Consider the following 15,078-nt stretch of genomic DNA (forward strand, 5'->3'; position numbering starts at 1 on the left):
TGTGACCCTTTCATACTAGTTTTGATTTTCAGTGCAGTATTTTTCTTCTTTTCCTTTCTGAAATCCTCGGTCACTCCTTTGGCCAGCCCCGCCCATTCCCAAGTGATTTGTCTTAACAACTGATGCTTGTTTGTACTTTTCTTGGTACTTGTTTATCTTTATTGAGGTATAATTGATACACAGTGAACTGCACATATTTACAGGATGCAATTTGGTAAGTTTTGACATATATACACCACGATTAAGGTAGTGAAAATATCCATCACCTCCCGGGAGTGTCCTTGTGCTCCTAGGCAATCTCTCCCCCCTGGCCCTCCTCTCCCCCCATCCCCAGGCAACCCCTGATTTGCTTTTCGTCCATGTAGATGAGCGTACATTTTCTAGAGTTTTCTATAAGTGGAATCATACGATGTGTGTTCATTTTGTCTGTTTGTTTACTTCTTTCCCTCAGCCTAATGATTTTTTTTTCAGTAAACCTGATTTTGTTTTTTTAATTTAATTTTTATTTTATATTGGAGTATAGTTGATTTACTAAGCCTAAGATTCTGAGAGCCATCCATGTTGTTGTGTATCAGTCGTTCATTTCTTTTTATTTAGAATACTATTCCATTGTGTGGCTATCCCGAAGTTTCTTTATCCGCTCACCTGTTGATGGATTTTTGAGTCGTTCCCAGTTTGGGGCTGTTACAGGTAAACAATCTTCTGTAAGCAATCAGGTACAAGTCTTTGCAGACATATGCTTTCTTTTCTCTTGGGAAACACCTAGGATTAGAATGGCTGAAACATCACGGGTGTATGTTTACTCTTTAAGAAAGCTACCAAGTGTTTTCCAGAGCCATGACACCATTTTATACCCCAACCATTTCCCCCACATGCTCACCAACACTTGGTGTGGTCAGTGTATTTAGTTTCAAGCATTCTAGTCGTCCTTTTTAACGGTTGCACAATAATTCCATGATATCCTGACCGACGAACTTTTACCTCACTACCTGTATTTTTGCCTCTAGAAAAAAAGCTGTGCTCCTGGGCTGCGGTAACTGGAGCTTCTACTGCTGTGAGATGGAGTCTTTGGAATAGGATCGCTCATTAAAGGGTATAGCTATTTAAAATTGCAATAAATATTATCAGAGAGCTTTCCAAAAAGGCTAGAATCATTTTCATTTTACCAGCAGTGCATTAAAGTGGTCTTTGTCCCTCCTCCTAACCTCACGACTGACTTTTGCCAGTAGGAGATATTGGAGCTCATTTTAATTTTTGCAAATTATTTTAATTTTCACCTCCTTGACTATGAAGTTGAGTATCTTTTCATATATGTATTGGCTGTTTAGTGTTCATCTTTGAACAATCTACACATATATTGCCCAGTTTCCTTGATTTTTGTGAGCTTTTTTTATGACATGCATTTCAAGATTTCATTGTATTTTTCAAATCTTTTTCTTTTTTTTTTTTTGTCTTTAACTTTGAGGCCATAATAAAACATTAAAGAATCTTTTCTTTGATAACTTCTGGCTTCATGTCTTGGTTAAGAAAGTATATCCAACTCTTGTCCATACAGTTTCCTATATTTTATTATTATTATTATTTTTGCGGTACGTGGGCCTCTCACTGTTGTGGCCTCTCCCGTTGCGGAGCACAGGCTCCGGACACACAGGCCCAGCGGCCATGGCTCACGGGCCCAGCCGCTCTGCAGCATGTGGGATCCTCCCGGACCGGGGCACGAACCCACGTCCCCTGCATCGGCAGGCGGACTCTCAACCACTGCGCCACCAGGGAAGCCCTTTTGGTTTGTTTTTGAAGTATAATTGACCTACTACACTATGTTAGTTCTTGTTGTACAACATAGTGATTCAATTATTTTGATACATTTCAAAATGATCACCATTATAAGTCTAGTTATTACTCACATCTTCTTTATCCATTCACCTATTGATAGGCACTTAGATTGCTTCCATATCTTGGCTATTGTAAATAACGCTGCAATGAACATAGGGGTGCATATATCTTTTCTAATTAGTGCTTTTGTTTTCTTCGGATAAATACTTAGGAGTAGAATTGCTGGGTCATATGGTAGTTCTATTTTTAATGTTTGGAGGCATCTACGTACTGTCTTCCATAGCAGCTGCACCAATTTACATTCTCACCAACGGTCATGAGGGTTTCCTCTTCTCCACATCCTGGCCAACACTTGTTATTTATTGTCTTTTTGATAATAACCATTCTGATAGGTGAGAGGTGATATCTCACTGTGGTTTTGATATGCATTTCCCTGATGATTAGTGACACTGAGCATCTTTTCATGTGCCTATCGGCCATTCGTATGTCTTCTTTGGAAAAATGTCTATTCAGATCATCTGCCCAGTTTTTAATCAAATTATTTTTTTGATGTTAGTTGTTTGAGTTCCTTGTATATCTTGGATATTAACCCCCTTTTGGATATATTATTTGCAAATATCTTCTCCCATTCAGTAGGCAGCCTTTTCATTTTACTTTTTATTTTCCTTTGCTGTGCAAAGCTTTTTAGTTAGATGTAGTCCCATTTGTTTATTGTTGCTTTTGTTTCCCTTGCCTGAGGAGACAGATGCAAAAGCATGTTACTAAGACGGATGTCAAAGAGCTCACTGTTTATGTTTGTTCTAGAAGTTTTATGATTTCAGGTCTTAGATTTAAGTCTTTAATCCATTTTGAATTTATTTTTGTATATGGTGTGAGAAACTAGTCCAGTTTGATTCTTCTGCATGGAGCTGTCCAGTTTTCCCAAAACCATTTGTTGAAGAAGCTGTCTTTTCCCTATTGGATATTCTTGTCTCCTTTGTGTAGATTAATTGCCCATGTAAGTGTGGGTTCATTTGGGGGCTCTCTATTCTGTTTAGGTTAACTTTTTCTTCTTGAGTGAGTTTTGGTGGTTTTTGTGTCTTTCCAGGAATTGAAAGGCTATTTCACCTAAAGTGTCAAATGGATGGGCATAGAGTTGTTCACAGGATCTACAGCCATCTACATATTAAATAACCATCTAATAATGGCTATTTAATATCTGTAGGATCAGTAGTAATGTCTTCTCTTTTACTGGTGATATTAGTAGTTTGTGTCTTCTCCCTTTTTCCCTTGGAAAATATATTTTTAAAATTTTTTACATAATATATATATTTTTTGGCTGCACTGCATGGCATGTGGGATCTTAGTTCCCTGAACCAGGGATGGACCTGTGCCCCCTGCATTGGAAGCATGGAGTCTTAACCACTGGACCACCAGGGAAGTCCAGGAAAATATTTTTAAGATGTTTATTAATTGGTCTTTTCAAAGAATCAGGTTTGGGGTTCATGTTGTTTTTTCTGTTTTTAATTCCATGATTTCTGCTCTCATTTTTATCATTTTTCAATCTTCTTGCTAGCTTTTGGGTTTATTTTTGCTCTTCTTTTTCTAGTTTCTTAAGGTTGATGCAAAAATAGATTTTCTGAGAACTTTCTTCTTTTCTGATCTAAGCATTTAATTCTTGCTATGGTCTGAATGCTGTGTTCCCCCCAATTCATATGTTGCTTTAGTGTGGTACATTTGTTGCAGCTGATGAGCCAATACTGATACATTATTATTTAATTAAAGACCACAGTTTACACGAGGGTTCCCTCTTGGTGTTGTCTAGCCAATGGATATTGACAAATGTATAGTGAAATGTATCCACCATTATAACATCAGCCAGAATAGTTTCACTGCCCTAAAAATACTCTGTGCTCCACTTATTCATCCATCTCCCCAAACCCTGGAACCGTTGATCTTTTACTGTCCCCATGCTTTTGCCTTTATTAGAATGTCGGAGTTGGAATCATACAGTACGTAGCCTTTTCAGATGGCGTCTTTTACTTAGCAATATGCATTTAAGGTTCCTCCATGTCTTTTCACGGCTTCATAGCTCATTTCTTTTCTGTTTATTTATTTATTTTTAATTTTTATTATTGGCTGCGTTGGGTCTTTGGTGCTGCGCGCAGGCTTTCTCTGGTTGCAGCAAGCGGGGGCTACTCTTTGTTGCGGTGCGCGGGCTTCTCATTGTGGTGGCTTCTCTTGTTGCAGAGCACGGGCTCTAGACGTGCGGGCTTCAGTAGTTGTGGCACACAGGCTCAGTAGTTGTGGCACGCAGGCTCAGTAGTTGTGGATCATGGGTTTAGTTGCTCCACGGCATGTGGGATCTTCCCGGGCCAGGGCTTGAACCCGTGTCCCCTGTATTGTTAGGCGGATTCTTAACCACTGTGCTACCAGGGAAACCCCTCATTTCTTTTCAATGTTGAATAATATTCCATTGACTGGATGTACCACAGTTTATTTATCCGTTTGCCTACTGAAGGACATCTTGGTTGCTTGCAAATTTTGGAGATCATGAATAAAGCTATTATAAATATTCATGTGCAGATTTTTGTATGGAGCTAAATAATATATTTTTAAATAAAGGGATGAGAAAGGAGGGCCTTCTAAGAATGATAGAAGCCATAAAGAAAATGTTTGTTAGAATTTCCAGACTGAGCAAAAAACTTATTGTAGCTAACCTAGATGAACAGCAGGGGGCAGTATCTGCAAGACATTCGACACCAATTGACAGTTCTCTCTTACTGAGCATATTGTCAATTTAAATTAGAGACACAAGTCTCAAACTTTCTTGACTCTTTTATTTTGTTTTATTTTATTACCTCCATGCCTATGGCAGAAGGAAGAAGTATCAGTGATCTCCTTTGGATCTGTCCAAGAAACCTTATGAGTATTTAGACTTGTTAGGAATTACTAGATTTCAATTTACATCTCACAATGAGGAAAAACATTATTATTATTATTTAGTTATTTTGTGGTATGCGGGCCTCTCACTGCCGCGGCATCTCCCGTTGCAGAGCACAGGCTCCGGACGTGCAGGCCCAGCGGCCATGGCTCACGGGCCCAGCCACTCCGCGGCACGTGGGATCCTCTTGGACCGGGGCATGAACCCGTGTCTCCTGCATTGGCAGGCGGACTCTCAACCACTGTGCCACCAGGGAAGCCCTATTTTTAAAAATAAATTTATTATTTATTTATTTTTTGGCTGTGTTGGGTCTTCATTGCTGTGTGTGGACTTTCTCTAGTTGCGGTGAGAGGGGGCTACTCTTCGTTGCAGTGCATGGGCTTCTCATTGTGGTGGCTTCTCTTGTTGCGGAGCACAGGCTCTAGGGTGTATGACCTTCAGTAGTTGTGGCGCATGGGCTCAGCAGTTGTGGCTCGCGGACTGTAGAGCGCAGGCTCAGTAGTTGTGGCGCACGGGCTTTGTTGCTCCACGGTATGTGGGATCTTCCTGGACCAGGGCTTGAACTGTCCCCTGCACTGGCACGCAGATTCTTAACCACTGGGAAGTCACCAGGGAAGTCCCAGGAAACACATTATTAAATAAGACAACCATAATTCTACAAGCTTTGAGCGACCAATGGTTATTTTCACAGGGCAGAGCTACAGTGTTCGAGGACTGGATATCTCACAGACTCTGTTGCAGGAATAATATTTGCTGTTTTCCTCTGTAGCTGTAGGGGCAAAGGAACAATTTCCCTCCTTTTATTTGCTGGTATTTCTTTCACCAACCATGAGAAGCACTTATGGTTTGAAGAGCCATGACTAGAATTCCAAGAGCTAACAGTGAAGAAAAAGAGGAGTCCTGGATAGTCACAAAACTCTACACAAAGAAAGGAAAGGGGCAGAAAAGGAGTGTTAACCAGTGTTATATAGAGTAGGTAGTATTTTGCTTTCTTGAGTAATAAATAAAGACCTCTCTTGAATCAACAAGAAAAATACATATAATTTAGCAGAAGAAATCAGCTAAGTATATGAAGAGGCTGTTTAGAGGAAAAAGCGTACAACTGTCCCCAGTAGAAGGCAGCTCATCTCACCCTATGTAGTAGCTGAGGAAATTCCTGAAGACAGAACTAAGATGATTTTTTTCAGTGATTAATTTGCATTTTTTCTAATGCACAGAAAGTAGCCGGGCAGGATCCATAGTCTATGGTGTGGGGTCACGAGTATTAGCCTCAGTAGCTCAAGACAAGTAAAAGGACAGGTTTACCTCAACCGTGCAAAACTCGTGTGGCAGGTGTGGATCTGATATCGTTGAGCAATGTCTTGTGTACCAGGTATTTACAAACTATGTGCTGAGATGACTGAACAGGTTGACTTCGTGCATAGAAGTATTCACGATAAACCAGTTGAGAGTTGATAAATGTTTAGCACAAAGAGTTATTTTTGTTTTAGAGGAGTTGATCTTTTAACCTTCTTTCCCCTACCCACCCCCCCCAACTAAAATGAGATAGCAGAGGGATTTCTAGCTAGCAAAGACAAAAAATGTCTTCTGTATGGTAAAAGCATGCCTTTCTGTCCTCTAGAGCAGGAGGGCGTGTGTCCACCTCATTCAGTGTAATAGCTATTATTGTTTGAAAAGTTAAAATGACAGTATCAATATGGGAGAATAGTTTGTAAGTCAGGCATGGCTTTCATGGCAAATGTGAAACGTGGGTGTTATCTGCATTATAAACGCCCTCCCCTCTAGGCAAAGAACCAAGAGTTACTTGCAGCTCAATGTCCTGATTATAGCTGTTTCTCAACTTATAGTTCTGAACCCAAATGCGCAAGTAATGGTTCAAACTCTGCCCCCTTCACTCTAAGGATGAGAGGTGCTTCAGCCCCTGCAACCCAGGGGCCCCCAGCAGGGCCTCTGCACAGAAGCAGAGGAAGAACATTAACCAGGGCAGTGGGAGACGCCATGGCGCCCCTATCCTCTTAAGTGCCTGTCACTTTGCCTAAATCGCACTGTGGGTGGGGTCGGATGTGTCCCTGGCTTCTGTGGAAATGCAAGTCCACCTAGGTGAAGGAACCTACCAAACTTTGTTTCCTCCTCAGATCAAAGCATGGGTGACTTGAGAGCAGGGCATTTGACAGAGAAACAAGAAGGGGGGCCAGAGCCATAGAAGGTCTCAAGCAAGATGCCTGCCTTGAGTTCAGCCTTCACTGCCATCTGGAATTACATATAAGAAGCTATCTTTAGGCAGGAGACAGAAATGGTGGGCGTGGGGAGATGCGAGTTGGGCCAGTGTGGGCCAGTGAAGGGCGGCGGGTGCTTGGTTTGGGGTGCAGCTGTGCCCCAGATGTTCATTGGCTTCCCCGGGTCTCCAGACTAACTCAGGCAGAGACCTCGTTCTGCACAAAAGCCTTACAGAGATGCGGCGGGGAGAAGGAAATGGAACTGTTATTAAAAAGAAAACAAAACCAAGACAAACCAAAAAAGAAAACCCTCTTCCTCTGGCGTCTCCGAGGGCTTTTGAGTCACTCTCTGAGGATAGCTTGGTGAGGAAACTCACACATTGCCCTTTTCCTGCCCCGGGGGACGCAGTCTTTCTCTCTCTCTCTCTCTCTCTGGCAGGTAGAATTGGTGGCCAGGTTTTTTCATCTGCCACTCCTCTTATGTTTTTGTGAAGAGACTAGAAGCCAATGAGAGAGGCTGCCTGGGAGAGGAGGGAAGATTGCAGCAAGATCGTCTGAGAACTTGCAGAACTTTCCAGGACCTACCAGGTAACAGGGCTTGTTCGTCTCTCTACCTCTCTCTTTCCCCTTCCCTCCCTCTCCTTCTCCCTCTCTGTGCAGTTCTCCCAGTAACAATCTGTGTCAATCCGCACACGTGATCTTTCTAAGCCTGAGTTTCATCATTCCTAAATTATCAGGGTCAGGAATTACACACCTTAAAGCCCCAAATAACTGCAAACAGAAAATGTAGTACTATATTTTTCAGAACCTAAAATGTTGAACAGGATGAGCTCAGAGAGTAGCCCTTTGGTGATACTAGCCTGCTTATTTCTTGCGTTTGTGCAGAAGTGTATTCACATAGGCACCCACATCCGGGTGCACCTATAGAGTTCTCTGCACGTTGCTGGGTGAGGGAGGGCGGTCTGACCCTCCTCCCTGCAACCTGCTCCCAGAAGTCATAGGATGCCCTTTGAAGAACAGGCTGAAAGCTGGCCTTGCGATTTTAATCTGACTTGATGTCTGTTGCTTGTCTCTGTTGCATACACTGCTCAACTTGAAGGCAAGTTTCTGTTTTCAAGAGGGAAAAAGATTTCAGGAACAGGACGTGCTTTATTTCTGAGAAACACGTGCTTTATTTCTGAGAAATAAAACACGTGCTTTGGTAAACACGTGCTTTACCGCTTGGGTAAAACACGTGCTTTATTTCTGAGAAAGACATACAATTTATTGTTTTGAAAAATGATTTAACCTGCTCACTGACCAGGATGGAGTTACGAGGGCGTTATCCCTGGAGGATTACCCCGCCTGGCACCCTTTGACAGCGACGGTGTCTCACCATGGCATCTTGTTTATGATTCCTAATCGGCGTGTCACCTTCTCCAACCCTCTCCCGTGGGGCCAGTAGGGAGGAGATCCTGAATACTTTTGGCAAATGAGAGTGAGATAATCCGCCTGGGTTTTGGCCCATTTCAGGCCAGTTTCAGCCCATTTCACAATTTTGCCAAGGGTGCCTCTACCTTTCCTGTCCCCACGTGCTCCTTTCAGCCCTGCCCAGTGGAGACGTCACAGGAAGTGGGGCTTCCCAAGGGTGGTACAAGGAATCACCTTTTTTCCCTGTCTTTGGAAGGAGCTGTTCTCTAAACTGGTCCAACCGTCCTCCAAGTGTAAGGAGAGAAGTGTCTAGCAAAGTCAGGTATTTAGTAACATTTTCAATGAGTGGATGGAAGGATGATGGCTCTGCAGTGAGGTTGATGGCCAGGAGGAAGCACGATGATGGTGATGTCGGGAGGGGACTAATGTGGTGACGAGGGCACAGGGATCTGCAGGGAACAGAGCAGGGGAGGGTGTGCAGCTGGGACCCGGTGGCAGCCTTCTGGCCAGAGGTGTGGCCGTTTGGACTAGAGAGGGAAAAAAAATCCTCACAAAATAATTGAGAAAGATGGTTCTTGAGAAGGGGCTCCTTTTTTCACTTCTCCTTCTGCTCAGGCTAGACTCAGAGAGAGCAGGAATTTAAGCCTCTCATCCTTGTTCCAAGATGGCTGGCTACCAGTCGCTTGGCCATACACATCACGTGAGTAGCACTGCTTGACCCGTTCCCGAGGGTCTGAGGGGCAGCCAGAGGGGAACATCCCTCCCAGCACACAGGGCAGGCGGCACACTCTGGTCCTGCCTGCACTCCCAATTGGCCGGGAGACACCGTGAAGGGGTTGCCATCTCTCTCGGATATCCCTTCAACCCACAGTCCTGGCTGCAGGTGGCTTCACGTCGCTGCTGTATTCCTCATATATAAAAGACGTGGACAGTGTTACCTGATTTCTCTGAGTCCAGGCATATCAGCTCCAGCCCCCCTCCAGCTCCCCCTTCTGCAGCTCTTTCAGCATCACCTTCTCTGCCCCTTAACATTCATCCAATCACTTACCTGGTACCAGCCTGGTGTCCTCAGATGCTTGGGAGCCCCTCCTTGCTGGTCCTCTCTGGAGACCACCATTCAAGATGATCCAAGGGCAGTACATGAGAAAACAGAGGACCTTGGCTTCAAGGTCATCAGCACAGAAAATAAGCTGATATCTAAAAAACACCTGTGTCCCCATGTGCCCCCCCTATGCAATCACATCTTTTAAAAACTCCTCCCTGTAGACTTCGTGCTTGAAGAGATCCAGCCAAAGGTGAGAATTATTTTCAGGTTTGCTCCTTCTCCAAATTTCAACAGAGAGAGTTAGCTGGATCGATGTATCAGTTTTCTCCAGAAAACACAGAACCAATAGGATGTACGTATGAAGAAATCTATTTGAAGGATTGGCTCACGCATTTATGGGGGCTGGTAGGTCCCAAACTGGCAGGCTGGAAACTCAGGCAGGAGCTGATGTTGAAGTCTTGAGGCCGAATTCTCTTTTGGCTTGAAAATACCATTAGAACGAATTACAAGATATTACCGGGAAACTGTCTGAAAGAGGCTGAATTTTGACATTCAAATTAAAATAATTCCCAAGTTATTTATTTATTAAATTATTTTCCCTTCAAAGGTAATCACTGTGGCCAGTTTCAGAGGTGGAGGGGCTAGATAACATCCTATATGGTGTGATTCCAAGGAGCGTGGAAGAAATCTACTTATTCCAAAAAGTAGTTTTTTTCGGTTCACCTGTCCCAGATGCTGAAATTCCACAATTAGAGATTCATTCTTTAGCATTAACTGCTTGGGCCTTAGAAAATACTCTAAAACTTGGCACACAGTGAGGTCCTGATGCAGTTTTGGGAAGGGTCGTGAAGTTCTTTGCCAATAGTGAAGCTTGAGTAGTCATTCTTGGGTGGGGCCTGAGTGGCCCCACTCGCTGAGCACAGGAAGTAGGAAGTAGGAAGAAAGACAAAGATCAAGAAAAAGGCATATGGGGTACAATGAAAGAAGGAGAGTGGACTGGAGAGAGATGCCCCTGAGGTAGCTACTGGTCAGAGACTATTTGAGTTGAGAATATGGAAGCATAGATCTTTGGTAACACAAGAGCTGGTCTGAGCCTAACAGATCAGGTCTTCCCTCTGTTTACCGGACGTATGCTCCACCCCACTGCCCACCTGGGGTCACGACAATCTCCTACTCCTGGCGCGACCAACCCGTCCTGGTTTGCCTGGGGCTCTCCCAGTTTCAACACTGAAGTTCCTTTGATCAGGGGATCCTTTCAGTCCTGGGCAAACTGGGATGATTCGTGACCCTTTCTACCACCATCACCATGGAAACTTAGGGAAGAACGTCTTTTGTGAGATTACCCAAGGCGAAACTTTGCGAGGCAATCTTGAGTTTGGGTGCCAGGACTGAGACCCTGAAGACAGAGAGCCAGGAAGCCAGGATATGACCAACTTCCTTAGTTGGTCTTCTGGGTGGACAGCACGTTTGCAGTGCATCCTGTTAGCAGCTAAATCCAGGTGGTGGGAAACCACGTGCGGTGCTCTTGTGTTGGGACTGTCTATACACTCTTTGTGAGGAAGTTCAGTCTAGTTCCAAGAAAGGCTGAGGGTCAGCAGCCCTGGGTTTAGTCTCGGCTCATCCATTAAAGTATGTGTGACCTTCAGTAGTTGTTTTCTTCTCCCTTCAATCTCCTCATCTATAAAATGTGGTGTTTTGTGTCGGATGTCACATCCGACTCGAGTATGAACAATCTCTGCCTGTTTTCCATCTAGAACAAAATGGAGGGGCTTCAGAAGGGTGGAGAAGACACGTGCATCAAAGGTAAGATCTGGTGGAGCCCTGCACGACACCTGGGGACCAAGAACTCAGCATTGGGTCAGCAAACTTCCCACCTGTAGGGAAAGGTACAAGACTAGAGTCACCTCAAAACAAAGAAAATGCATATCCCCCAAGAAATAGAACTTATTAGGCTATCTGCTGTCATGCTGTCCTTAGTGAGGGTAAGTTCTTTCAGATAAAACCCTGCCATCTTGTAAAACAGAGACCAGGCAGGGATGGGAGGAGATGAGAGTATGCGACTAACAATTAATTCAGTGGTTGTAGGAAGCTCTGAGCATCAGAAGGCCTTCAGGGTGGGAACTGAACAGGGAGAATGTTCTGGAAAGGGTGGAAAAGTTCAGCATCCCAAAAGGAGCGAACCTAAGGACTTTGACCAGCTGGGATGATTTATTCCACCAACCCTGCATGACTTCCCTTTATTCTCTAAGTAAGAATATTTACTCTGAGCCCAGCCCTGTTCTGGGAAAAGAGAGTGTGATAGCCTGATTGATCCAGGGACGCTCTTTCTTCTAGGTCTTTTCCTTTTTATCTTTCCTTCTCTTCCTCCTAAAAAGGCATTTATTACTCTTTTTGTCAGTTCAGGCTGCTAAAACAAACACCACAGACTGGGTGGTAATCAACAAACGTTAATTTCTCACTGATCTGGAGGCTGGGAGGTCCAAGGTCCAGGTGTGGTAGAGCTGGTGTCTGGGGAGAACACTCTTCCGGGTTGCTGTGTCCTCATCTGGGGGAAAGAGAGTTCTAGTCTCTTTCTTTTGTTAGAAGGACGCTAATTCCATCATGGAGTTCCATCCTCACGCCCTCATCTAGACCTCAGCACTTCCCAAAGACCCAACTTCCAGACACCATCACATTGACGATTAGGGTTTCAGCACATGATTTTGGGGGGGACACATTCAGCCCATGGCAATGGCGCATTAACTTTCCGTGTGCTCTGACAGGTGAAGGAGAAGAGAGCTTAAATCCAGGATCATTTTGGTTGAGGATCATCCTGGTGGGCAAAACAGGCAGCGGGAAGAGCGCCACCGGGAACAGCGTCCTCTGCCAGCCAGTGTTTGAGTCCAGGCTGGCGGCCCACTCGGTGACCAGGAAGTGTCAGGGCGCAACGGGCACGTGGGATGGGAGGAGCGTCCTGGTGGTGGACACGCCCCCCATCTTTGAGGCAAGGGCCCAGGACCAAGAGGCGTACGAGAACATCGGGGACTGCTACCTGCTCTCGGCCCCGGGGCCTCACGTGCTGCTGCTGGTGACCCAGCTGGGGCGCTTCACAGAGCAGGACGTGGTGGCCGTGACCAGGGTGAAGGAGGTCTTTGGGGCGAGAGCCCTGAGACACACGGTCATCCTCTTCACCCACAAGGAGGACTTAGCGGACGGATCCTTGCATGACTACGTAGCAAACACAGACAACGTCAGGCTGAGGGGCCTGGTCCGGGAGTGCGGGCACAGGTACTGCGCCTTCAGCAACCGGGCCTCCGGGGACGAGCAGAGGAAGCAGCTGGCCGAGCTGATGGCCGTGGTCGAGGGGCTGGAGAGGGAGCTCCAGGGTGCCTACCTCAGCAACGACCTCTTCTTTGATGCACAGCGGCTCCAGCAGGGCGGGGGCGACCCCCATGGAGAAGGTCACGTGCGCTACCTGGCCAAGGTGCGGTCGCATATTGCAAAGCAAAAGCAAGACCTGAGAGAGGCCCAGAGAAACCACGCCTTCAAGGCGCTCCTGCGAGTCAAGCGCTGGGCCGTCGTGCACGATGCTCTTTGTGTTTGTCTTGTCTGGGGCAGCGTACTTTTCCTTCTTATTCTGCTGATCATCTGGTATCATCTTTAATTCTCCTCCGTCTCATCTGTTTGTCAGAGGCTTTTCTAAAGTATCACCTCAAGGATTCTTTGTTCATTTCAGAAATAAATTCTGTTGGTCTGCAGAGGACATGGTTTGTCTCCTCCGTGGCTCCCATCTTCCTTGTAGGTTTCTGGCTCGGTTCATGCCTCCACCAGTCCCTCGGTGAAGCCACGTGCCTCAGAGGAAGATGACGATGGCTCAGTTCGAGGGTTGCCTGGCTGGTCTATATACAATCTCATTTTCTTTGTAGTGAGCAGCTCAGGCACAGGCCTGAGACCCAATTCAGGCCAATGGGAAGTGAGAAAAAGTCTGCAGAGCTGGGGCCAGGTTTCTGCTTGCCCAGGAAAGACCCCCATAGAGAGACAGTCTCTTCCTCCTCTGAGCATTGTTGGACCTGAGTGTAATGCTTGGAATGACAGCAGCCGTGGGGCTACCGACCTGAGGTTGAAGCCAAGCAGAATGATGGAGTCAGCCCGAGCCACTGACTCCACCGCCTTGAAGCTTGCACTGTCTCTGGGTTTCCAGTATGTCAGCCAATAAATTCCCTTATTGCTTAAGCTACTGGAGTTTGGGGTCTCTTTTATCTGCATTTGAAAACATTTGAACTAGTGAAGCGTTCTCCATATCCTTTAAAAAAAATCCTTAAATCTATCAGAACTTCCCTGTTTTCATGCTTCCTGTGAGTAAGTGAATCGAGACTAAGTAAACGAATTTCTCTTTTCTTGTTCCCAGTATCAGGAAGGACCTCCCTCTACAGCCAAATTTCCTGCTTAGAGTAGACATTCACTGAATCCTGAAGAAAGTGAAAAATCCCTAGAGTCGTATTATTTTGGAAATGACAAAAGGATGGGGCAGAGTAAATGGGACGATCCCGAGGGGGGTCTTTTCCATGCTTCGTTTATCCTTTGAGGGAGAAACAGAGCCACATTTGAACACTTTCCAAGGAGTTACTTTGGCGAACATTCACGTGTGAGCACAGGCTGAGCAAAACCCTTTCTCCTTCTCTGCAGTAAAGTATCCTTGGGTTAACCCTCCGGCTTTATTCCTCTTGGAAATCAACAAAGGTGGAATGTCGTCCGGATCACTGGGCAACGCTGCTCCTGGGGAAACAGATGACTTCCTGGTGCGGGGAGGCCTGGGAATGGACCATCTACACGCCTGGAGGGAGACCATCCTCCTGCAGCCCTGCTAATACTTTCTTGGGCCGAGTTCCTGCCTGGTAGGGATGCCTTCCCTGGAGGGAGGATGAGACCGCCCCGCCCAGAGGGCTTCAAGGACGGCACAACCAGCTCCAAAGTCTGCCTTCCTCTGCGCAGCCCACTCTCCCTCTGAGGGTCCGGGACAGTGCAGGGAGCCACTGTCACAGGCAGGCAAGACGGAAACCTGGCTCCCTCCCGACCTTGCTGCTAGTGCCCACACTGTGTCAGTTCCACCCCGTCGGTGTCGCCCCTCCGCGTTCTCTCCTCTCCTTCCCCACGCCTCGTGTTAGGGCGCAGACTCTGATGGCCAAGATGGAATCCTTTTCTTCTGAATGGTATCCTTTGTTCTCAGGCTTACACTTATTTAGTCCAATGGCCACATTGCTGCAGCATGGTCTTCCTAAAATTCCTAATTTGCTTAAAAGCCTCGGGGAGGTAGCCCTTGAACCCTGGGGGTGACGCCCAGGGCCCCGCCCAGCCAGGTGCCTCCCTGCATCCCTCCTACCAGGATTCTCATTCCCCTCGTTGAGCGTGGGCTCCCTCCTCCTGAGTGAGTCCCGGGAGGGAGGGGCCGGCACATTCCTAGAAGCCCAGCCCTGGCTAGGTTGCCTCTGCCCACCCCCCAACCCCACCCCCCACCCCCCCTCTGAGCCCGCCCCCTCCTTCTGGCTGACGCATTTCTCTCATACGCATTTTTATATGCCTTTATCCCCCTACCGCGCTGAGCATAGAGCCCAGACACTCAGTGCTCACAAGGGTGTTGGTGGAGCGGGACTGAATGAAGACAAGGAAGGGAG

At 46.2% G+C, this 15,078-nt stretch overlaps 1 protein-coding gene across 1 annotated transcript; it reads left to right on the forward strand.

Annotated features, from left to right (window-relative positions):
* The first annotated feature begins 7,333 nt into the window (after positions 1-7,333).
* Positions 7,334-13,639, forward strand: LOC101273313 (GTPase IMAP family member 5). The gene is made up of 3 exons (XM_004281242.4): positions 7,334-7,560; positions 11,182-11,230; positions 12,190-13,639. Exons 2-3 carry the CDS (start codon positions 11,188-11,190, stop codon positions 13,068-13,070), a joined length of 924 nt encoding a protein of 307 aa, XP_004281290.1. The 5' UTR covers positions 7,334-7,560; positions 11,182-11,187; the 3' UTR covers positions 13,071-13,639.
* The last annotated feature ends 1,439 nt before the right edge of the window (positions 13,640-15,078 follow it).

Source organism: Orcinus orca, chromosome 9, assembly GCF_937001465.1.
Source record: "Orcinus orca chromosome 9, mOrcOrc1.1, whole genome shotgun sequence".
Classification (NCBI taxonomy): Eukaryota; Metazoa; Chordata; class Mammalia; order Artiodactyla; family Delphinidae; genus Orcinus; species Orcinus orca.